The sequence below is a fragment of the Netta rufina genome (assembly GCF_964035555.1).
Source record: "Netta rufina genome assembly, chromosome: 2".
Classification (NCBI taxonomy): Eukaryota; Metazoa; Chordata; class Aves; order Anseriformes; family Anatidae; genus Netta; species Netta rufina.
Window position 1 is genome coordinate 21,588,447 of NC_140124.1, and position 25,855 is coordinate 21,614,301.

The 25,855-nt window shown below is 41.6% G+C and overlaps 1 protein-coding gene across 1 annotated transcript in view; it reads left to right on the plus strand.

The window, feature by feature from the left end:
* The window catches only part of ST8SIA6 (ST8 alpha-N-acetyl-neuraminide alpha-2,8-sialyltransferase 6), a 38,796-nt gene extending 24,210 nt beyond the window's left edge, over positions 1–14,586 (plus strand). The window contains exons 5-9 of the mRNA XM_084306931.1: positions 3,243–3,387; positions 4,989–5,101; positions 6,416–6,508; positions 9,472–9,944; positions 14,468–14,586. Coding sequence (XP_084163057.1) covers positions 3,243–3,387; positions 4,989–5,101; positions 6,416–6,508; positions 9,472–9,940 — 820 coding nt within the window. The 3' untranslated portion in view covers positions 9,941–9,944; positions 14,468–14,586. The remainder of the gene's footprint in view (positions 1–3,242; positions 3,388–4,988; positions 5,102–6,415; positions 6,509–9,471; positions 9,945–14,467) is intronic.
* The last annotated feature ends 11,269 nt before the right edge of the window (positions 14,587–25,855 follow it).

A 25,855-nucleotide genomic window follows, 5' to 3' on the forward strand; every position in this document is an offset into this window, starting at 1 on the left:
ATCCCAGCTTCCAAGGGCTGTCCCCATGTCAGCATTTTTCTTGGTCTGAACAGACAACATGGATCTCTTTCTATCCTTCCAAGGGAAATGTAGAGTTTGGCTTTCAGGTAGTATCATTTGATGCTGTTATGATTCTGATCTCTCTCTCTTATCCCACCATCTGTTTAGAAATTGTCTCGTCTTGTAGATTTTACTAATTTCTCTCTCCTCAGGTGGCATGATACACTTGTTAAAGTTTTGTCTTGTCTTTATACCACCTAATGTATCATACCTGTTGAAGAAACAACTCGTGCAATACATGTCACAGTCTTATATATAAGCACTTCAGGGTGTCATTAGCTCATGACAGAGACCATGAATGACATTAATTTAGGATGACAGCGGTGGTAATATGTTACCTGTACTGCCCAGTCTGTACCCCTTTCATTCTTTGTACTGTAGAGGTGCCCCATGTCCCAGCTTGTAAAAGTCTCATAGGAACAGACTGCTGAGTATGCTACCCCTGAGCATTGCTGTCTGCAGCTACACACTTTCCAGCTTTGTACGTGGATGCATGGGCACTGTGGAAGTCTGTCCTGATTTGATCTAGGTGCTAGGATTTTATTGTTATGTCTTAGCATGTATGCTGTAAGGTGATATAAGAATATATATCATTAATCAATGTGTATTCTCTTCTCGCTGCATTTCTGCACTAGTCTGGCTCTGTTTTACTTCCTCAGTGAACCCATAATATTAATTTAAGCGATTACTTTCTTATTAATTCCGATATCTGCTTTTCTCCCCGACTGTTTCTGCTTTTATTGAGGCATTCATTCCTGTGGATGAGTAATAAAAAGCAAAAATGCATCATCTTTATTAATGAATGTTATCTATCATCAGTTTGCTTTCTCAGATTCTGGTAGCCATCACACGCTCCTGCTTTATGAGAGCTGGGCAAGAATATGCTGGTGTTATTCCTTCTATTCCAAGTGTCCTGTGGTTGGCACAGAAAATACCTAGGCTTGCTTGGTTTACTTTTAAGAAAAGCATTCAAGAATATCAAAATTACCATTTTGGTTATTGCTTGTCTCCATGTGATTGCCAGGGAGCAACGAGGGCTGACAGAGAGTGGGGTCCCAGAGCAGTAACCTGGCCAGCAGGGCAGGGCTGTGGGGAAGCTGGACATGGGGGCTGAAATGGGGCAGGTATGACCAGTCAGTCACCACTGGTTGAATAACATTCAATATTCCTGGACTTACTTATTTTACTTTCCTGCCTCATGGCTCAATTTGTGTTTTTCCATGTGTTTAAAATAGGACACTATATGCACAGAGTAATTATTTTCACTGTGTAAGCACCTCCTGACCCACAAGAGCATAGTCTTAGTTCCATCCCCACCTCTACCTAACAGTTTTTGGATGACTGCAAACCCAACCTTAAGGCTTCAAGCAAGGCAATGGGAATCACTGTGTGTAGGGACAGGACTGGAATGTGGCTTGTGCAAATCCAAACCCTACTGTTTACTCTCTCAGGAGTAATTATTTCCCAGTAACATTTCCTGCTAACTCTCCCAGTATGGTTATTTCAGATCTGTTCCATCCCAGAACACAATCATTCCCAGTGTTCCTCACACATCTGGAAACTTTGTCTTTGAGGAGTTTCAGATACCAGTATTTAAAACGGGTTAATATGTACCAGTAAGCAGTGTGCCAATTGAAATGGTACTCTTGCTCTTTCATTTATGAATCAAACCGATTACTTACCAAACTCTTCCTCTCTACCTCTGCACACACCATTTTGACCATTATTTCAAGAGAAGTGTAGGTTGGCAATTGCCACCTAATCGTTCTCTTCCCTTGTCTTCCAGGAAATACAGTCCTTGGGTTCTTCCACATGCTAAAGCATCCCCCATCTCCATCAGAAATAAAATTATATTATTATTAGAATATGCGCTCTGCGTACGATGTAGATAAAATCAGATTTAGCAACTTCTCTTACCCATCTTACCCTATTAAAATCAGCTTACTTTCAGACAGAATTTGGCCTGTATTGTTTAATTTTTTCAAAGTTTGTTTTACCTTAGCAAAGGAAAAAGTTTGAGATAAAACGTTCCTGTTTCTCTGGCTCTTCCTGTAAATGTGTTTATTCTTTATCTTCACAATTAACCTTCCATGTTTGGACAGGAATTATTATCTTTTCCCTGCTCTGTTATTTTTTTCAAAATTCCAAGCAACTCTGTTATCAGTGAATTTCCTTCTCTGAGTGGTTGGTATTTCCCTTTGTATCACACTTCACGAGATAGGTATGTCCTTTCAATTGATAGGTAATGGCTGGCCACGAATGGTTCAGCTTCACAATCTGAAAATCGGACCCAGTGCTGCAGTGATCATCGTTCCCTGAACCAAATGCATTATAGAGTTTCAGGTCTGATCTCAAACTTCTGCTGGGGCTTGCCATTGCATTTCACAGTTAACGAAATAGGTTGTTTACATACCTATATGTCTTTATAAATTTGGAGGTAGCAGGATTTGTAAGATGAGTGATAGAGACTTCACTCCAACATGAAGTTTGAGTGAGTCCCTTGCGCTCTTACATATTTAAGGACTTCTGCTAGGTATTCTGGGGCACAACTAGACTGCCTCTACAGAGGGGATGTTTGTCCTCTTATTTAAAAATTGTGATATAATTTATTTAACATTTGTGATATATTGTGCACAAGAAAACTGTGCTGAACAGTTGCAGAAATGAATTATTAATTAAATGACTTGCAACCGTCTATTTGTTCCCTGAGTACTATACCCAGTACTTCTCATCACCATTCTTTCCATCTGCGTGGTTCTTTCTTCGTCTTTCTATTTTCTTACAATCACTTGTTCTAGGTTGATGGAAATCCCATTGTTAACTCTTTGGGGAAATGAAGTCTCTCAGTGTTTCTGCAATAATCTTAGCAGTTAATAATAAGGAGAAGCCTGATTATGACTTTTTCTGCATGGCAAAGGGAGACCAAGAGAGCAAAACAGGCCAAGGGAAGGAGTTCTTGAACTGATCCGCGCCTGAACATTTGCTGTGAAAATGGGCTTTCTCTACAAAGCAAGTCAAGGGAAATAACAGTATTGTAGAGGGTTCATACAGACTTCTGGTGCTTAGTTAATTAGAGCTGGTTTTCATTCAGCTAGTTCTGTACCACCTCTTTTCTGCTTATTTGCCTGTCTTTGAGCAAGTTTTGTTTGTTTGTTTGTTTGTTTGTTTGTTTGTTTTTGCAGGTCAGAGTTGGCTTCCTGCTGTGATGCAGCTCACAATTTTATTGCTTCTCAAAACAACACCCCACTGGGAAGTAACATGAGTTATGAAGTGGACAGTAAAAAGACCATCCTTATTACAGAGGACATTTATAGGATGCTGCCTGTGGTAAGAACTGTAGCCTAGCCTGTTATTATACTTGCAGTATCATCTATATTGTGGTTTAGTAATAGAGCTGCTTTGTTCCATTCATATGGTAGAGCCCCTTAGCCCCTGTATGTGCTTCTTCATTCACCTTGCAAGATCTTTTTTTTATAAGCTTTCTTCTGCAGTGGTGGAGGCATGGACAGCACATCATAGATGAAAGCTATTTGGGGGATAAACCTGATAGTGGTGTGGGGCCTTTGCAGCCAGAAACACAGGTTGAGCAAAGCAATCAGATTTTGCAGCTGGGGACTTCTAACAGACATACAAGCTCTGGAGACCAGGCAAAGAGGGGCACAAAGTTGTACTTAATTTCTCAATATGAGTGCATGGGAGCCCTCTTACCCCTTTTTGGCATTCTTGATTTGTGAGATGAGCCTAGTCCTTTCTTATGCTGCTCTGAATCACTAAAATCTCAATTGAAAAGGAGAAAGTTACAGTGGTTCCAAACTTACAATGAAGGAAAGAATAATGTAGGGGTTTTTTTTGTGCGTATATATAGTTGCTAGGCTAACCAGAGGTATCTGGCCTGTGTGTTCTCCTGGTGTCTTTTCAGAGCTGAACAAAGTATTTGAACATGTTGTTTTGTGATATATTGGTGGGCAGCATGACATCTGTCACTTTCCTCACTCTTTTTTTCCTTGTTCATAATGGTGCTCCCTCCTGCTTTTCTTTGAGCAAGCTGATGAGAAAATGAGGAAGGATAATGATTTCTGTAAGCAAGTTTTGACTCAGTTTTACAAGGAGGTTCAGGTTCTGCAGCTGAAGTAGCCCAGCTGTTGGCCTCTCTGTTGAAAGCCAGTGCTCCCACAGCAGGAGAGACTGAATGAGATGTATGAGATGTTTCTGAGACCCTGGGATAAGAGCCAACTATATTGTCAACTGAAACAGCCAACAAGTTTCATTAATTTGCTAGGTTGTGATCTGTGCTGGTTCACAAGTGGACGTACTTCGCTCCCATTCAGCTTCCCCACTGCAAGACAGCAACCTCTAACAAGAAGAGGAAGAGAGGAGGTGAACAGCCAGAGGCAGTAACTACTTCAGTTACCAGATTCACCATGAGCTAAGCCAGGGCACATGCCTATCCCTTGCAGCATCTTCAGGTTCCCCTGTCTTCATTATTTTACCTCAAATATAATTGAGCTATAATGGAGTAATGAGTATTCACAAAGTTATTTTCTGTAAGCTGACACAGTCAGTGACTCTGTGACAACTCAGCCTGGTGCAGTGCAAAGGAAAAGGGGTGAGTTTAAACTATCTGCAGTAAGAGTTAGTTCTTCAGCTTGTCAAGAATTCACTCCACTACTAGATATTTTTTCATTTTGCAAATTTAAAATGTATTCATCCAATATTACTCTCAAAATACTGAAGACAGAAGTAACAGTCCTCAGTCTGTTGGGGCCTATTTTTGGCTCTTGGCTGTCCGTGCCAGGCAACAACGTCTGCTAAATGGTGAATGCTTTCACTGGGATTTACGGGATTAAGCCTGCAAGGACAAATGACTGAAGATTCAAAGAAATAAAAGATTTATAAAGCATATGCTGTGTCTTTATATTTGTTTGCAGTCTCCTCCTCTCTCGGTTTATCCCTTCAAGAACTGCGCAGTGGTTGGAAATGGAGGCATTCTGAAAAATTCCAGCTGTGGAGCTGAAATCGATCGTTCTGACTTTGTGTTTAGGTAAGAGCTGCTTCATCTCACTGAAGACTGTTGAACATTTCTACGAGCTTGGCAGGCTTGGAAGCATGCCAATGCCAGTTTGTATCAAGGAGGAAAGATCTTCTGCCTCTCAAAAGATACTCTTTCTGCTTTGTAGATTTCAGGACTCTGCTTCCTAAGTGAAGAAAGGACTATGTGGATAGACGTATAATCCATGATTATAAAGATACCTTGCCAGTGATATGAAATTTCATTATCTGAGAAACTGAAATTTCTTTTCATTTAACACCCTTAGGGACAGAGAACTCTTTTTTTCTCTTTTTTTTTTTTTTTTTTTTTTTAATCAGGAGAAGAGAATGAAAAAAACCTGAAATTGAAACAAGAAAGACTGGTGTTAAATATCATGTTCACTTTTGCCCCTGGGCTTTCAATAGGTTTACTTAGCCTTAGGTTGTCTCACTAATGCAGTTATTTAACTGCCCCAGTATTGTCTCACCTTCTGTTATCAATCTAAAAAATTAGACGTCTAATTTAAGTATTTTTTTCCAGTCCCTCTATAGAGTGTGGTGATAAATAGGCACACTCAGAGCATAACTTGACCCACTCTTTCAGTGCAAGTCATGGGTTGTTGCCTCTGCAAGTACGGAGATTAACCAAGTGAAGTTTCATCACTCAGTGATGTCCAATCACATGGTCTCCCGGATATTGTTCATTTTCCTGTCTTTGAGTCATATATGGTTTTTTCAAATAATAATAAAAAAAATCTAATTAGATAACTGATTTTAATACAAATGGGGATTTGTATTAAAATCTGCATACTAAGATGCTAAACCTAAATACCTGGCTTTAAAAAAATACCTTCTTTACCTTATAACAGAAACCACTGTTTCTGCAGTTGGGTGAGTTACGCTGCTATTGTCTCATGAAACAGCCATCAGTGTTGATGACTGAGGGGTTGGTATCAATCAATCTTTTTAAACAGGAAATAATAGAAGACTTTTCAGATGAAATGCATTGTTTAGGCAAGAAGTGCAATGTTTTCTAGCAGCTAACATAGGGCATTCACAGACTGGCTCCTTACGGGATTTTGACTTCGCCTCTGATTTGCGAGGTGATTTATGAAAATGAGCTCTCTGTGCCCTATTTTAACCATCTGTACAGTAGATTAAATATTTTTACCAGAAGTGCTCTAAGCCTTATTTAATATTTGTAAAGTGCTTAGAGATCCCTGAGAGCAGACATGAAAGTGTCATTGCACAAGAGAAGAATTTGCAAGTAACTACTGCAAAGCATTTCTGGTGGGCATCTGTTTAAATAAATGTTTCTCAATTTCAGGTGTAACCTCCCTCCAACTACAGGAAGCATTAGCAAAGATGTTGGCAATAAAACAAACCTTGTGACTGTTAATCCAAGTATCATAGCTCAGAAGTAAGTAATACTGTAATTCTGATTCTGTGCAATATCGCGTAATTGTTTGACATGATTTAGTTTTTGTTAAAAATCCATTGGGATACCTTCACAGAGAGCAGTGCATACAGATTACCCCATTAATGAGCTTTAGTTCTCATGTAAAATATGCACCATTCTAAATGGAAATCTGTAAAACCTGGCCTTTTGTAGTAGAAAGGAGCCAGCAATATCCCCAGTTTAGCAAGGTTTTTGATTGGCATCGATCTATACTTTATGACAGAGTAAAACTGATGATTGCAAGCCTGAGCCTCTTCCTTTCCCCACCTCCCCACCAAGGCCCTCATGACCCCAGCATAAGAAAGAAACTGGAGTCATAAATCAGGAGAGCTTGGAAATGCGTGCCCAACTCTATCAGTTGGACTGTAAACACGTTACTAGTTAATGTTCTAAGGGGCTGTTCCGATTAAGGGTATTTCCTAAACAGAGGCCCAATTTCTCTAATCTGTTTTCTCTCCCTCTCTCTCTTTTTTTTTTTTCTTTTTTCTTTGTGTAAAAGCTGGTCACACCTTTTTTTCTCAGAAAATATTTTTTTACCTCCTTGATGAAAAGAAAATCTAATAAGACCAAGCTGACTAATCTGGCATCTTTAGCAGTCTGGAGCTGCAGCTTATCTATGAAAAGGACTGCTGTGGCATGTTATTTACTCCTTACTGATCTTACTTTATCTTATTGTCTGTCATATCTGTATTTGTCAAATAGACAACATCAGGCGAAGCTTTTTTTTTTTCCTTAAAAGCCAGAAGGAAAGGTACAGTAAGCATAGTAAGCATAGAAATGACTAACAGGCATTTGTCATTGATTTAGGACAGAACTTGATTTTTTGTAATGAGTACTAACTGCTTTGATGCTTACCCAAAGCAGAATTTAAATTTAAATGAAGATGAATTTTTGCTTCCCCTATAATAGATATAGCTCATTGATGTTATTGGGCATGCACAAGAATATGAGAAAGGAAAACTTTGTGCAGTGGCTTAGCTTCACTGGTGACTGCTGGTATGATGCATGATTTCTCTGGGCTTGATCATAGTGCCCTGCCATAGCTACACTCAGTTTTAGCCAAATTAAACCACACCAGAACTGATAGCACTTACACTGAAAGTAATAGGAATTAAACCTGTTTGAGGATGAAATGAGATTAGGGGAAGACTTTAGGGTTTGTAAAGAATAATTATTTAAATATTCAGAGAAGACTGAATGCTTTTGAAAGAGGAGAGGGAAGTAACTTCATTCACTTTAATTTCTAATGCTGTGTTTGGGTGCTGGGTTAATCTGATGTTACTACTGTTAAGGTGATCACCTTATGAATGGTGTCTGCCAGAGTTTATAATACAGACAGAGACTCTCTTGGAGGAAAGAGCACAATTCTTATGTGTCCTAACGGAGCCGGGCTGTGCTGCACCTTACCAGAGCAGAGCTTGAAGGGAAAGCAAGACAAGATCGGGTTGGGTTGTTCAGGCTTTTAGCTAAGCAGGAGGAACAGACATCTAGATTCTGTCCTGAAGGTCTTTTATGCATTTTACACTGAGTAGAAGCAAAGATGATTCTGGTAGTAGAGGGCAGAAGTTTACCTTTGGCCACTTTTCCTAGCTATAGGACTGCCTATCTGTAGCTCAGGATTTGCTTGCTTTCTCTCTGTGCCTCTTGGATTCACAGGGCCCCAGGTTCAAGAGGAGGGGCTGAGAGTCTCTCATTCATTCTGTTTCAGAGCCTGGTGGTAATGGCACTTTTCTGGGAATCAGAAGCTTAAAGCCCTTCAGACTGAGAGGGGGTGTGTCACGGCTTGCATGAATTCAGTTGTGCCAGAGGCACCTGATAACTACTCCAGCAGGGAGAGTTTTGAAAGGAAATGGCAGTGGCTGCTGTCCTCTGTCTTGAAGTGCTGCATGAGAATAGGGTTTGAACCTGCTCAAGTTGCAAAGAGAAATGAAACCAGGTTTTCCATTTTCTGCTGGAGCCATTTGTGAACAGTGGGTTCTGGTAGCCAAAAGAAAAAAAAAGGTGAAAGCACACTGCTCAGGTGATCAGCCACCAACAAAAGAGGACTCAGTGCTTTGAATCCCAAGGGGGGCGCAAATGCCATATGTTCAGGGCATTCAGACAACTAAGATCTACAAAGGAAATGAACTGAGTGACTCCCTTGTGTGTTGTTTCACGCTGTAAAGTTCCCTATTCGATATTTGGGAACACTGCATTATCCAACGGCGAGAAATAAGTTTCTTTGCTGGCTGTTGGGGAACTGAAGCAACTGAGTATAAATCCTCTTCATTTACGAAGTTAGACCTCTAAGTCTTTACAGAACCCCATGTGTGTTCCCTTTGTTGTCAAAGGAGACAGATATGCCTATATTTTCAGCTATTTTAAAAGCATATCATGAGCAGCTAAAACCCTGCAAAACTTGAGCACACACAAACCTTTAATGCTCCAAGACTGCCTACATGCATAATTGTATTTCCACAAAGGGCAGACAGCCAGGATTTGAAGAGGGGTTATTTTATGCATGTTGATGGCAGAAACATTTTTCACAAATACATGCAGTAGATACCATCGTGCCTGTATTCTTACACAGAGAAAGTATAAATACTATTTCTTTTTTCCATTCTCCTTTGAAATTTCTTGAATAAATCATTTCTATAAACAGGTCCTGGTCACATTAACAGTAAATTTGATTTTCTCCAGTAACTCCTGTGTTGCCAAATCAATCCTACGAAATGCACTTTTATTATACAATAAAGCCAGATTTTCATAACAGCACGTATGACGACATCTAACAGGTTGGTATAAATCTGCAATGTAGACAGGCTTAACTGGTGCAGCAGAGTTCACAGCTCGTATATGCAAGTACTGTTGTACTGTCTTGTTCTGTAATGTATTTATGGCAGTACATTCCATTCACTCTTTTCCTAAAACGTTGTACTCGGCAGATACAACAAACTAAATGAAAAGAAGACAGAATTTGTGGAGAACATCGCGGTCTATGGAGATGCTTTCCTCTTATTACCAGCCTTTTCCTTCAGAAGCAACACAGCCACTTCTTTTAAAGTCTATCACACTCTGCAAGAGTTCAAAGCAACCCAAAGGGCAATATTTTTTCACCCCACCTATCTGAAAAGTCTTGCCCAGTTCTGGAGAACTAAGGGTGTGAAAGCCTATCGTTTGTCATCTGGTTTTATGATCACTAGTGCTGCTGTTGAGCTGTGTGAGAATGTGAAGCTTTATGGCTTCTGGCCTTTCTCAAAATCCACAGAGAAGATGCCAATCAGCCACCACTATTACGACAACCAGCTTCCTAAACCAGGTTTCCATGCAATGCCCAAAGAATACAACCAGATCCTTCAGCTTCATGGCAAAGGCATTTTGAAGTTGCAGTTTGGTAAATGTGAATCAGACTAAAAAGGTAGGTCACATTCTTATCGCATAAAATGTCCTTATTTAAGCACTGTGTCAAAGGAAAACCTGTTTTGCAAATGGTTTGGGTCTATTCTTCCTTAAAAACACCTTACAGTCGTCAATGGATGCTGTGTTCATAAATAAGAGGAAGACTGGAATTTCCTGAATACATGTAATGTATTGCAGAGTTGAGAAATGCTTCCTAATAGTGAACTTTAGATTATGAGCATAACTAAATACACATTATCACCACAATTCACAGCCAATCAGCAGTGTCTCCTCATGTCAGATGCATGTCTCCACCAACCTGTTTGGTTTGGTATCAGTGAACCAGCCTCCGTTGTGAATCGCTTTATTTAAGGCAGTCACATACAGTACTCTACAAGAGAAGATGCCTAATCCAAACACAGCCTTCCCAGGTCTATGCAGAGGACAAAATAAGGATTGCGAAGAAGGAGTAGCATGCATATGCACTTTGGTTCCCTCTTATTAGGGAAGGAGATGTTGAGAGCAGTGTGCTGTCAGCCCTGGGCTGCAGAACAGCTTGTGGACAGCAGCGAAGAGGCTGCCATGCACTGTAGCAGATCCTGCTGAGCATTTTACCTTGAGGCAGCTCCAAATCTGGGAGTTATAAATATAGGATGAAGTGTCATTCCCTTTCTGTTCTTTCTAACTGTCCCATCCCCCTTGGACCTCTACCTTCTGTGTATTGCCTTAAAGAAATGCCGCACGCAGTCTGGCCCCTGACCTCGAGCCAATTTACTGCATACAGATTACACATGACTTTGAAAAGATTTGTCTGCATGTTTTCAATCTTAATTTGCCCTGTTGACAAAAGAAGACCCATTCGTACAGATACTTAGAATAGAACATAAAATCTCCCAATTTGGAAGGGACCCAAAAGGATCACTGAGTCCTACTCCTAGCTCCACACAGGAAGGACCACCCGAAAACCAGACCGTATGTCTGAGTGTTGTCCAAACACTTCTTGAACTCTGGCAGGTGTGGGGCTGTGACCACTGCCCTGGACAGCCAGTGCCTGTACTTCTTCATCCTCTTAGCTAACCGAGAAATTCCCCAGCTCAGAATGCTGTTGTCAGATTTGCCTTCCATACAACCAAATTTTTTTTAACTTCATTTTTTTTTTTTAACTTGAACCCAAGCTAATATAGCAGTAAGTAAACTGTACAGCAGAACTACCACTGTATGCGATATGTTTTATTCGGAGTGATGTAATCTTACGACTGTATTTCTAATTAAATAAATTAAAGTAGCAGATTGCTTAAGCCAGAAATTTTAAGTTTGAAAGCTAAGGGCTTTCTTCTGACTAACTTATGAAATGCATTTTAAGGTACCCTTTGTGCTCTTTAGAAAATATGCTGTCAAAGATGCATTCACAGTTGGTTCATAGTCAGAGGCTGCTAAGTTTTAAGCTAACAGATAACTAACACCAAGAAGGCACAATCTTATTCAGTTTCTTCAAAGAAATAGAAAAACAAACTGCTTTCATGTATTATTAGCATAATATAAAGCAGGCTAGAAGGGACCTAGAAGCTGTCTAGTGAATCCATTCTCATTAGTAGCCCATGGCAGGAGGTTACCTAAAAGGAGGTGTGTGTGTATGCAGCTTCATGCTGCTAAGGTAAGCTTTTTCACTTGTCAAAAGTTGCAGCATTATGTAGTTTAAGAAATACATAATGTAATTTTCGTAGTGGCCAAGCTGTTTATATTCCTGCATTGTATTTATTCTTCATACAGTATAAATCGTATAAATCGCTGGAGACATACCATGTAATTTTAATTGTAGTAACTACACCAGCTAAGAAAATGGAAGGCAGCTCCTTATGAATTTTTCATCTAGAGAAAAGCAGCTAGCAGCCACAAAAATGTTTAAGCATCTGTATAGGTTAATTAAATGCTGTCCACGCTTTGCAGGCTGAAAATGACTTCTGCAGCCAAATTTATGAAATAAACTGTAAAGGAAAAAGCAACCAGAAGGATACGTTGTACTGCCCTAATTTTTTTCTCCACTACGTTAATCACTTCTATTTACAAAGAGAAAAGTTAGTCCCTAAAAAAAATAGAATTTAAATGCTTTTAGTATGAGCTACCATTCTGCTGCTATTATCAACTATTAGAGATAATTGAAATTCTCTAATGAGTATGTTTTGCCAGAGATGACCTTTTCTAAAAATTGAACAATCTCATTTCTCTTTTCAATTTCCCTTTAACGTTCTTCTCCCTGCTCCCCGCTCTTCCCTGTTAGCGGGTAGCTGAAGGTTCCCTATATCACCGGGTGTCCCCAAAAGTCTCAGGCAGAATTTCCCTCACAAATTCCCGGAGCACAAGTCTGCTGCTCTAAACAAGAAGTGAGCGAAGCTGTTTTGTGTCCCAAGCAGGGAGCAGGTGCCGGCACACTACCGGGAGAGCAGAGCATACCTGCATCCCAATGAACCATTTCAGCCCTGTCGCTCCTAAACGCCACCCTTGCCATTGCAGAGGTGAACTTTGTTGGGTAGAGGGGATTGTCAGGCACCAGAGTCCCATAGATCATTGTGGAAACTCCATCAGCCTTACATTATCCACTCCTGCACCCTTATGATTATACTCAACAGACATGCCCGTCTTCACTAAAGCAGATGCCTACCTATCACACATGGTAAGCTGGGAAAGGAGACATCAGCAAAATCTCGAAATGTAATTAAAATAATGAACTTGATTATTTTGTATTAAATTATAAAATCATTTTTGCTGTGGCCCTGCAGCTGAAGGAAGTCTTGTTTGTTCACTGCTTTAACCTGATAAGCCTGAAGGGTGTGTTATTAGCTTCAAGTAAACATAGGCTCAAGGAGGGGAATTGGCCCGATTCCTATTTAAAAATAGAGAGAAAAATCTGATTAGAAAAATTGTGAGATGATAAATTAATCAGACTGGCAAAAAACCTGATTGCTCAGAAGCCTGGTTAAAATGCAAATACTGTCTGACCAAGGAACCATCATTTTTTCCTCATGCTCGAAAGAGACAGCAGGGAAGGAGAGTATGTGTTGCTTTGACATACAGCACAGCAGCATTAAGCAGCTGCTCAGAGGAGTCAATCAACAGAAAAAAAAAAAAACACAGCAAGCAAGAATGAAACTGAGACTCCCTGAGCCTGGGGAAGAGAACAGCGCTCAGTCGTCCAAGCAGAAGGCGCTGAGGGAGGAAAGGTTGAGCCGAGAGGAGCTGGAGGTTAGAGTAAGAACTGCTGAGTGAGTGCATGTTACCTGGAAAGTAAAAATTGGCTCTAGGCTTTTCCATTCCAAGCAGATGATTAAAAGCTGTCTATTTTTGACAGAGGGAGAAGCAGTGCAGCCTTCCAGTCCAGGTGGAGCTGGCTGGGCCGCATCAAGTAGAGCAGGGGGCTGCTGCCTCTTCATTTTCTTGTGATTCTCTTCCCATCAAAGCAAGTTGTGTTGTTCCAAACTGCCAGCATGTGATGGGTTTTTAATACTGAAAGCTGCTGGAAATCCAAATAAGTTATAAATACTGCTACAAATGACCTATTTATAAATATAATTGTTATAAATAACCTATTTATAATGGTAGGATACCTACACGAGCTTAAATTCTACTGGAATTCTGTTATCCTTGTGGTGTCTCAGTGTAGCTGGAGCAATATGAGCTACATCACAATGTACTTCTAATTACTGTGAGGAAAATGATAGCACGTTTTGAAAATAAGGACCCCTTTGGATTCCTGTCAGGCAGCCGAATTTCAGCCTATCCTTGACTTGGGAAAATATTATCCAGCGTGAAATTATGAGATGTGTGCAATGTTGAAAGAAAGATCTTCTGCTTTAGTAGCCATGCGGTGTAGCTCTGAAGTACACACTTGGCTCTTGTGTTCAGCCACTGAGCTAAGTTTAAGTGTTAAGAATAATGTCAGCAATGAAACCAGTGGAGATAAGTTGCTTCTGTTCAGTTAAAACCCACCAGAATAGAAAAATTTAGGTTAAATCAGATTAGAATTTAAATTAGGTTTTAAATCAAATGAAAAAAAAAAAATCTTTACAGATTTATGAGGGATTTGTTTTGTTTTTCCACAGCAGAACTAGCCTGTTGAAGAAACAGAATAATTTCATTCTCTAGCTATTGCAAAATATGATTAAGCTAATTTAATTCACCCATATTCAGATTTGCAGTGGATGTGTTTACGCCCAGCCTTGTTCGGCTTAGGAAGGCTGAAGAGGGCAGTACAGGTGGGGTAAGTGAGAGCAGTTTTGGGGGTATTAAAATGAAGCAGTCCCCCTTTACAGAGAGCAGATGCTCAGGCTAGGTCAGGCACTAAGAGCCCAGCTTACCCAGGAGAATTCTGTGAGCCTGTAGGACTGTATAATAAATGTCACCAACTTCCAGCTTGAAATAAGGCTGAAAAAGCACATGCAGAAGGTGAAATGCATACGCACAGAGGACCAAACTATCGGTTGATTTGGAATATAACAAGTGATTTTCCTACTGTACCAGTAACATGTTTTATTGTTTTAATTCCAGGGTGATGATGCTAAGGAGACAATTTGTGTATCTCAGCAGCTTGGTGTTGGATTTGATCCGATGTGATTTCGTGAGCATTAAACTGCATTATTACAATAGAGAAATATTTTACACTTAGGGAGAAAAGAAAGTGATTTTTCCACACATTGACTGCTACATTTCTGAATCTTGAGTAATCTTTTTTTTAATGCAAAATAGCATTTATCTGGTAAATTATGAAACTCCTTCCTATTGTTTTAATTGTAGCAAAGCACAATCTCAGGATGGTGGCAATATGTGACGTTCATCATGTTTTGCTTCTTAAAGCATTATTAAAATATTTTGATGTAAGATCTCCGATTTTGTTACTATCCCATAATACAGGCAACAGTCTCTGTATGGTAGCTCCGTGAGTTGGCAGTGAACACTTGCAATTAAGAACTTGATCCTATAAAGGCTAGCATTTGTCTACGTGACAAAGGTGATGAGAAGAGCAATGGTGGAGTACTTAATTCAGAGCTAAGTCAGTCTTAGTTTGTCCCTGGGAGCACAAATTTAAAAAGTTCCTCAGGTTAGAGATAGTCAAATAGTTTATGTGCTTTAATTTTGTGGCCAGTAGATAATGCTGTGGGTTTAATGGGATTGCTCATGTGAATTATGTTAATTTTGTGAACAACTGTGTGAAGGACCAGAGATGTGTAATTATTTTCAAACCCCTCTTCCTGCTCCTGTTCCTGTCTAAGGTCCAGCTCAGCTCCAAATGAGGACAATAAACCAGGTTTCATGCTGCAGTCCCCAGAGTCCTGCTAGGGCATGACTTTGCACACACTCCTGCAATCCCAGATCTCTATCTCTGCTGACACACGAGATGGACCTTTCACGAGAAAAATGATCTGTACCAGCCCCAGCAGTTTTCCTGTTTTTTTCCACCTAGCATAACGTCTTTCTCTATGTGACCACAGATAAAGAAACTGCATTGAGCATTATTAGAAGAGTGTTCCCTTTAGAGTCAACTCCTGTACCAGGACATATAAGAAAGAAAATTACGGTTATTTAATTCAAACCCCGTGCAGTTCTTGTGCTTGAAGTTTCCATATGGTCCAGTGGAGCAACATCCTGCGAAAAGCAAAAGTGAAATAAAGGATCACATTAACATTTATGGGCGCTACAACAAGCAATTGTTTCCCTAGCTGTAGCAGCTTGTATATTTCTGCTTATATTTTTTACTGCAGTAAAAAAAAAAAAAAAAAAAAAAAAAAGGAAGAGTTTCAGTGTTTTTTTTGAGACTCAATGATCAGTTCAAAGATAAAGTGTCCTTCCTATCCTTTTTCAGTTGGATACTGTCAGGTATTTTCTTTACTAAAAAAAACTCATTTTACCACAGTAGCACTAAATCCCCAATCAACTGATAGTTTACAGAGCATTCAATTTTCCACTCATTGAGGATTATTTCTCTCCCCCACAAAACAAACAAACAAACAAACAAAAAAAACTACTTAAATGTATTGAACCTTATAGAATATATTTTTAGGCTGATACCTTATCAGAGCGTTTCTATATTGATGCAATATTTGAAAGCTTACCTTGCAGCAGTTTTATAATCACAGAAATAATCCTAAAAGCATTAGAATCAATCGTTATTGTTCCAGTTCTGCTAGCTGAGAAATATCCAGCATTTTGATCCATTTCCAAAATAATGCTATCAGAATCTAATGGTACCCCACTAATACACAAGTGGACCTCTGAATATCAGTAGGGCTTTTAGCAGAAACAAAGATGTCATAATTGAGTCGCTGGTACAGCTGTGTTACCAGCTGGTGACTGAAAAAGGCGAGCACAAGGGTTTGATTCACTGTGATCTGTTACGGTTCCAGCACCACACGTCCACATTTTGTCCTCAGTAGCAGTGAAATTTGTGCCAGTTTCTGGCCACAGGCATCTGTCACTTGTGCAGAGAGCTGGCTGCTGTAAGACCTCGCATCCACTTTACAAGTGTGGTGTATGATTGCCTACTGCAAGACCCCAATTAAGAGGTAAAAGACAAATTTCCTCCATCCAAATTTGCTCCAAGACAAAATCTGGAGAAGACAAATAAAAGACCAGTTTTCTCCAAGAACTCCTCTTTGCCATAAATCACTCGTGTGGACTCTACCTGAGTGTTGGTAACTGGAGCTGTGCAAAGTGATGTGCTTTGCGTGATGCAAATAGACTTGGTTGAGAGCCACCTCGTATTTCCTCCAGGAGTCAAAGACGTACCAGTGTTCAGGCATGGACTGTAGCTTACCCCCAGCTAGTGCAGAGCAATGAGATGATCTTGGCTGTGTAGCTTTTCCTCCTTCTTGCTGAGTTCTGTTCAGCCTGTGGATCATTATCTCAAAAGGCTCCACAGGTGATATTTATTCCTTCCCCTTATTTTCTTCCATCCTGGCTGGCTCCACCTCTGAGCACAGTGCAGGGAGAGATCAGTGCCATGTGTGCAACAGGGTTTGGGATTGGACTGTTCCTACAAAGAGTTTTGGGGTTGAAATTACTGTTCTGTTTCAAGGCAAGGAGGGTTTGCTACCACAGATGTACAGCTGGCCTCAGTCCTCGAGACTTTCTTGCCGCATTTACCAGTGCAGACCTTGTGCCCAGGTAAGAGCTCCATTTCCTTTGAGATCTGCTGGTTGACACCTGTAGCTGCATGGCATGAAATTTTTATGCAAGCTGTAAGCAGCACCTGTTAGAGCCCCAGTTTGGTCGTGTGGCTGTCGTGAGTGCAGCTAGGCAGTCACAGTAGACCCCAGACCAGTCTCTATGGCCCTAGACTCTCCCTGTGCTTTGCATGGGAGTAGAAGCAGTACCCAGCATGGCAGGAGAGGGGCTGCAAGCCCACTCAGCCCTGTAGCCAGCATGAGTAAAGTGCAAAGCCTGGTTTTGTGGTTTTGTGTAAGTAGAGAAGCAACTTTCTGTGTTGGATAGCACCGTATTACCTGATGTCAGTGAATAAATGTGTGCTGTGTGCTATGACACACCACAGAGCTGAAGTTACCATGTGTCTGGGCTATTTCTATGCAGCTATGTTATTTATAACACACGTATATTAGTAACGAGAAAGTTTATTGGAATATATTTTAAGAGAATTGTAGCTGAAAAGAAGAAAACCGTTCTAGTTTCCTTGACAAAACAGGGCTAAACTGAAGGGTTTAATGGATCAGCACAAATGGGGGCAAAGTTCTGTAACACAGACAGACACTTTGACTCTTCAGTGCCTTCAGGGAAGTCTGCACTTGCCACTGACCTGAAGACCTGCTCCTTGATGCTCTCAGAGCTCTCAGCCATTTATGTGGAGCACAAGACTGACAAGAAATGTGTGGAGGGATTGTTAACCTTTCCTACCCTTTCCTGCAAACACTCTTAACTCCCCCGCAGTATAAAAATGCAGTCTGTTAGACTCTAGATTAAGACATTATCTTTAATGTAGCTTTCTCAGGCTGTGCTCCAGACACGAGGCCATTACGTGATGTTGGTCGCATCCACTCCACATCACCGGAGCGCAGCGCTTGCCCTCAGTTTTGGTGCTGCTGCTGCTGCCGTGTGCTTTGTGGCTGGTCCTGCTTAATTTGTGCAGAGGCCAGGCGAGCTAATAGCAGCATTTCTGGGTGGCAGAGTGCGGTCAGATTAATCAAGACTCGCCGAATTACAGTCACTGTGGTAAAGGATGCTTTCTCTGACAGCTGAATAAATTATTTCTCGTTTAGTGCACATCTGTGCCAGGTTAACGATGAGTAAATGGATTTGGTACCTGGCTGGGAATGTTTATGATGCTTTTGCAAGACCAAGCCAAGTGCGGTTTTGATTAAGGACTCTTGACCAGAGGTTAGGAAGGGCCTCTCAGCTCCCTCTGCTTTGTATGAGGAGTAATCATTCCTCGGGTTTGTGGGCCTCCAGTGCTGTCACACGCTGCGGAGCGAATACAGAGATTAAATAGTTTTCTAAAGATAGAAGCCCTGACAATGTGCTAATACTTCCACTGTACCTTTGCAGGGGCTGACAGTGTCCTTGCACATGACTGGGTCACGGCATCCTTAGATTAAAGCCCGCTCGTCTCCTTTTGTTCCCTTTTCTCCTCCGAATCTTTAGTGCTGCATTTTCTTGTAGGATCCGGCGCTGCCCGGAGTTAGTTACTTCTTTTTCCTCAGGGGCGTTACGTGGTTCTGTTTGGTGTCTGTCACTGAGCCTGTGTGGCTGTGAATCAAATGCTGCTGTGCTTGCAACATAGTAAAACACACCTAAGATGGCTTGGTGTGCAGTCACCAGGAAGGCAGCAATGTTCACACTGAGGTGCTAAATTTGGGCTGTAGCTCCGCGGTGACTTCAGCTGTGGTGGCTGGCAATGGGGTCGAGTCCCCTTCCTTCGTGCTGTCTGTGGTGCCTGTCTGCTCCCACACTGACCCATGCAGCACACTGAGATGGCAAAAATATAACGTGGTGCCAAAAGGAGAAAACTGGCTCATGCCAACAGAGCCAGGGGAATTTCAGCCACAGCAAAGGAGGGGTGAGACCAGGCAGGTGGGAATGTAGGGATGCAGCAATGCCCTTCTGGTATCTGATGGCTCTTGGATGGGCCCAGCTGCCTGACGAAGCCTATGTCAAGTTGGGGAGGTGACACCGCTGGGGACCTTGGGGGCAGGGCTGGGGCCCGTCTCTGCTCCCAGGGACGGGGGGCTTGGGGGCTCTGGGTACCTGCACTTGTTGATTAGGGATATGGTTTAGTGGAGGACTTGTTAGTGTCAGGTCAGAGGTTGGGCTCGGTGATCTTGGAGGTCTCTTCCAACCTAGATGATTCTGTGATTGTTGCTGCCCTTTTCTCCCTTTCCCAATTCAGTCATTTTAACAAGCTGCCCACCATCACTGGGTTCAGAAATGATAACTGTAAGTGAAGGCTTTGACTGGAAATAGTATTCTCACTTCACTGGTAAGCTTGCACAAACTTGCATGCAATTCAGCACACCTGGGCTCTCAGCCTCTGCTCAGCCCAGCGTCTCATACAACACCTGCAGAGAGCAGGGTGCTGTAGTACTTTGAAGCAGTAAACTTCTTCCACATGAGCTGGCTGGTTAGGTATACCTTAGCTGGAAGTATTGACAGCCAGGTAATCCTTTATCTTGCAATATTCCTGCAGCCAGTCTCTCTCTCCTCTCTGGGTCTGCTCGCCCAGAGTTGTGACAAAGGGTTGTGTTATTACCACGTCAAGCCTGGCTCTCTTAGTTTCAGATTCTCTCATTTTAGGCTGGAAAATCCTCCTTCTCCACGTTTCTGGACAGCCAGAGTTTCACAGGCTGCTCTCTTGGGATACTCTGAAGGAATCATTTGAGGCTTTCAGCTACAGGGCACAATGAGTGGGCAAATTTATTACTGCTAAGCTTTGTTCTGGATCTTCATGAGGCTCGTATTAAGTATTTCTTAATTGGCTCTAAATTACAATAATGTGTCAAGCAGAGCATTAGAAGATCTGCAGCATACCACTAAGCAGAGGAACTGGTGTGGTTATTTAGTGGTTTCTCTAACATCACCTTTCAGAGCAGCTTCCTGTCCTGTGGACCCCATCACGAGGGAAGTGAGCTAAAATTATTGTGATGTTTGAGAATTTACTGAATTAACGTCCTTTTGTGGGCGAGAAATAACTGCCCTTCAGTGGCCAGTGTTGGCAAATACCCATCTAAGGATGAAAACACTCTGAATGTGTTTCTTAATTCAAATAGTAGAACTGCTGGAACTTCTCTTTCCTTATTAAATCCAAGAAGGAATGGCATCCTCACATTGCCTTCCAGTAACTAGTCAAGTCTGTCTTTTGCTAAATTTTGAGGTAGCACCAGCAATACAGCGTGCCACATAAATTGCTGCACCTAGTGCTGTTTTGTCTTTTATTTCTCTCATCCTGCTTTTCTCCACAGCGGGAGACAGCTCAGAAAGCTGAGTAATGGAAGTATTTTCATCATCCCACCATCAATTCATGGTACTATGGCAAGAGGCTATCAGAATGAGTAATGCTAATGGTTGGGACGGGATATCCTAGTGTAAGACAAGATTACGGGTTTCTAATTCCTCACCATTCACTTCAGTCCTCGACAAGAGGAGATCCTTCACAGCAAGCCTGTGGTTCAGCAGCCTGCTAGGTTTCTCAGCTCTAGGCTTAGCGGTGAGGTGATACCCTAAAAATCCTCTTTCTACTTCTTAGTGCATTTATTTTTAGAGCTTATGGTACAGAATCGATCTTAGACTGTTGTGAAACTGAAGTGTAGTAGCTGAAATTTCTGCTTGTTTTATATGCACATTTTATATAGCAGCTTCAGATGTGTTCTTTATGTTGATATTCGTAATGTTCTTTTCTTCAGGTATTGAATTAAAATTATTTTAAAATATTCATTGTGTTTTATTCTACCAGAGTAAGCTACAGAGAAAGTTGCATAATGCCACCTAAAATAACAGTGATACAACCCAAAGTCATTTCTGAGGGTATCTGACTGATTTCTAGAAGGGAATTTTGGGGACAGCTGCTTCATGGATTTGCCTTTCTAAGGCAGGGCTAAGAGGCCACCTCTGCTGCTGGTTTAGGTCAAGAAATACAAGAAAATAGATGGATGGAGAGGTTCTGCTTGGGACTTTTGCTAAGGGATGCCAAATGCACATTTTCTTCTTTTCAGAGACTGTTCCATTTGTCAAGATGTAATTTCACAAAGTTTCCCCAATAGCTTGTGCCCAGAGGTTTCATGATCTCTCCAAAGGTGCGTTGTGCTCACTTCTGGCCCTGTGTTCTCAATGCAGTGTGGTCCAAGCAGAGCTTTCCCGTCCCTGGAGCTGGTGTGGTTGTGTTCCGCGAGGGCCAAACTCGGCGTGAAGCTGCTCTGCAGCTGCTCTTTCCAAAAAGGTTCCCTCAAATTCTCTCAGTGCTGAACTTATTTATGTCTTCAGATGTGAACTCGATGTTGTCTGTCCGCACATGAGTAGCACGTGTGCAGCCTCCCATAGACGTGTCTGCGCAGGATTTAGGAGGAGGCAAGGAAAGCCCCTCAAGCGTGTGTGTGCTTTTATTACAGAAAACCGAGATGAAGTTGTATTGTTGAGTCATCTGTTAGCTGACCTAATTTATACTTTGTTTTCATGTTTTAAGTGCCTAATGATTTTTTGTCGAGGAGGCAATGGTTTCTGTTACACTGCATACTTAGAATTCTGCACTTGTTACCTGTTCTGTAATAGAACATTTTTTTTTGCGGTTTCTGTTTGGAAATAAAGACTTATTAGCCATAATTGTGATTTATTTTCTTGTTTAATTCCTGAGCCTTAGCAATTAAAAAGACATCTTCTGAGGCACAGCAGTGTAGACAATGCATTAGTCTGATTTCTCCACAGCAGTGTTAGCCACTGTTAGTACAAATATGAACAGTTCATTAAAAATGAACAGGGAAGAAAGCAAGCTGTGCTTGAAAACAGGTATGGGCTGTGCATTGGTGCCTCCATAAAGATATATACCTTAAATAATTCTTTCATGTCATTTCATTTCTCCATTCCTGTATGGCAACACAGTTCTCCATCTGCTTTTGTTAATTCTATCGACTTGAAATATGTTTTTTATTTCAGCAAATGAATCGAAGAAAAATCAATCAAGAAAAGGAACCAAACAAGAAACAAAACACGTTGCATTTTTTTCTCTAAAAAGTAGCTATACGGTTTGAAAAATATCTCTAAAAAGAACCAAGCAATTTGAAACATGTTAAAACCAATCATGTGAAAGTTTTTCATAGAAAATACTGACCATGAGTACGTGTCTAGTGGACACATACCTGGTGGACCTCAAGGACACAGGACATAGGACACGTACACAGATACTTGTAGTAGGTGCGCTTCAAACATGAATTTCAGAGAAAGAATTTCCCCTCATTGCATTTACTTCTCCCTTTGGGACAAAAGAAGGCCATCTAGCTTCTGTGCTGCTTGCTGTGACTTCTCCAAATAGAAGCTGGCTGTCTCATCAAATCAGGGTAAATGTGTATGTGCAGCTGTTTTGTGACGGGGACTATTATCCTTTAGGGCCCTCTAGGGACTGAACTGCAATTGCCAATTTGTATTGAAGCCAGAAGAGAGGATGAGAACTGAAAGGTTTCGTTGGACCTCAGAGACCACGAAGTGGCTTCTGCCCAATGATGAGGATCTGGGTGGTTGTCCCCTCTCCCTTTCCCATAGAGTGTCAGTCTTTCAGGAACAAAGGGTTTCTTTTGTTTGCTATGCTAACAGCTGGAATTGCATATGTGAGTGATACAGATGCAAATGTGTCCTCATAAATTGAGCTGTTGCTGAAGCAGAAGTGCAACTTCTGCTGTGGAAGGAAAGTGTCTTAAGATGAGCGTAGGCATCTCAAACATTTAGCCGATGAGCAGCTAATTGGTGAAAGAGCAGCACTGCCTGGTGATCAGGATTGCTTGTCCAGGTACCAAATAAGTGAGCAGTGCCCCAAACAGAGCATTGCCTCCTCCTCAACCCCTGCTTCAAAGGGAGCAGTCTGGAAAAGGCTGGCTGGGAAAGGTGAGGGTGGGAGGGATGCGGCTGTGTTTCCCTGTCAAACAGCTGTAGTGCCTCTGGATCATGGCAAGCAGAAACCATCCTATGGACAAAACCTCTCACGTGAAGGCTCTTCTGCTACGGGGAACACGTGGTCACTGGTGGTAGAAGGACTCAAAAGGATTTTTTCTCGGAGCAGCAAGACTGGTCAAGACCAGGTTAGGTTTTTCTCCTCTCTCAAAATACTGTTAGGCAAAAAGTGTCACATAAAGATGTTGCAACATGAAGGCACATATGTTCATTGGGTTGGCTGAGGAGAGGAGAACTGCTAAAATCTAGGCCACAAGATGAAAGTCATGGCAGTTGGCTAGCTGGGATCATGGCCACAATACAGCCAGCAGATGGAAAAGTATGCATATGGCTGAGGAAGACCATCAGCATTTTTAAAAGAGAGGGGAGATCTCCTCCTGAAGGATCCTGCTATTCCCTTCTTTGGCTATCTGAATGTGCCTGGGTTTTGAGGTACATACAAGTTTTAGCTTCCTTCTTCCATCCTGTATGAAGGATCTGTGCCATCCTCACCCTGTGGCCAGAGCCAGCTAATAGTGAATAGGAGCGGGGGGGTCTCACAGCCTGTGGGGAGCGATAGAAGGAACCATCTGGTTAATGGAGAGGCCGTAATGAAAGCACTGCCTCTTAAGTATATAAATGCGGATGAAACTCTTTTATCATGTAAGTGAAAAAGGAGAGAGACCAACAAGGACTGCATTTAAGTTGTTGCCTCTTTTCTGCAGCACAGGGAATCAAAGCTGAATTAGTTCAGAAGCACACATCCCGCCACTGTCATTGGAGGAGGAAATGCTGGATGTGCTGGGAAAAAGATAAAAGTATTAGAAATGGAAAAACTTTCATCTTCCAAATTACTTTATTAGGCATTTTGAGAGACTTTAAGGGCAAAAATAATTTGGCTGAATTCTAAAATCAGTGCTGCTTGTGTAAATCCAAACCTGCAGGGGCATTAGTTCTTTTTGTTTAGCTTTTAATCTCCTTTATACGGAAGAAAATTGCTCTTGTACTATGTATGAGCTTTAGCAGAGTAAAAACACTCAGTAATGGTCTGTCAACTCGAGCTGCCTCTCTGTAACTGATACTTCACCACGAACGATATACATCATGCAAAAGCTTGCTGTGAGCCCAGCCAGGGGTGAACCCAGGGGTGGGCTGCAGCCCGGTGCTTTCTGTGCCACCTCTCGTTGCATGGGCCCAGCTTCTGCCCCAGGGCTCTTACCTGCTCCTGCCCAGGCTGGTCAGCAGCTAGGTTCCTAAGGGTCCTTCCAGAAAGGCAGAAATTGCAAATCTGAGTCACCTGGAGGAGAGGAAGGAGTTGGGCTGGATGACATGCTGCCTTGGTAGATGTCCTAAAAGTGGACTATGGTATAAAAGAGGAACAAAGGAGTCTTATCCTAGCTGGATTTTAAATGAGCCAGATCTAGTCTCCAAACATACGGAGTTGTTACATTCTCAGGAATGGCTACAGAGCTAGTTGCAGAAAAGACAAAAATATTCTCTGAGGCATTGGAATAGAAGTACAAGAGATGAGATTTCATATCCTCTGGATATGCTCGTGCACAACACAATGGGGAGAAATGTGACAAAGGAAGGAGGAAGGGTGTGTGATTATTAAGTGACACAGGCAATGACCTAAAATGAGAGATTATGCTACTCTGATATTAAATACGCTGTTCTTCAAATGCTAATGCAGAATTACTTCATTTCAAAGAGCCAAACATGCTGAAGTCCTGGGTGGTGAGAGTAGGAGACAGATTTAGGAGCCGTGACACAGGTCTGCTGGCTGTCTTTGGGCACCTCATGTCTCTTTAAAGCTGAATGAGGTGGTAGAAGCAAATAGCCTGAGGTTAATCTCACCAACTCCGATTCAAAGAAGGCTGATTTGTCTGCTAAGCTCTGTGGTCCATAATGACTGGATGCTACTTCATAGACAGAGTATACACTTGATATATAAATTTCTACATCAGAAACACCTACACTTACCAGATGAGTCCCATCATTCCTGTCCTACCCTTTTCCTGTCTACACTGAATGTTTTTTAACAGTCTCTTAATTACAGAGCCCTGACCTCTGTTGGCCCTGTTCACTGTGCTATAATGTGGATAATAATTTCTGGGATGAAATCTCTTTTTCTGAATATATTTAACGTCTTTCATAAGAGTCTAAAATAGAAACTCTAAGAACATTAACTTAGAGCACTTTTCAAGTTCATCTTACTTGCAGTCCATTAAAGTGAAGTGACAACTGAGGTGTGACGTGAAGTAATTATACTGATTGTGTTGTATGTGCTCTGCAGGAGCTGAGTGATTTGCTGAGGATATTAATTTCAAAAGCCAGACAGCAAGAGATCAGCTGAGATGAAAGATCACTGCAAAGTGACCTCAGACCAGGGGAAAAGAAAAAGAGGAGAGGAGAATGAGTCCCAGACTGGGAGTTCGGTGCCTATAGATTTGCAGCAGATGCATTTTGACACCAAGCGTGGTCTTTGTGTGACTATGGTCAAGCTCTATGGAGCTTGACCATATTGGAGCATAATTGGAGCATATAATAATTGGAGCATAATTCCTCTAGTTTATTTTAGATATCTACACTAGGGTGTGATAAATTATGCCCTAGACTCCATGGTTTGTAAAGCTTGGGCATATTTTCTGCAGTTAGATGCTCTACTCTCAGGGCCCACAGTGTTGGTGAAGTGCAGGTACAAGCCCAGACTGAGCTACCATCTCCCTGATCTCTACAAAGTCATGGGCTTATCTATGGCCCAATCGTCACACCTGTGGCATCAGACTTCATGGCCATGGA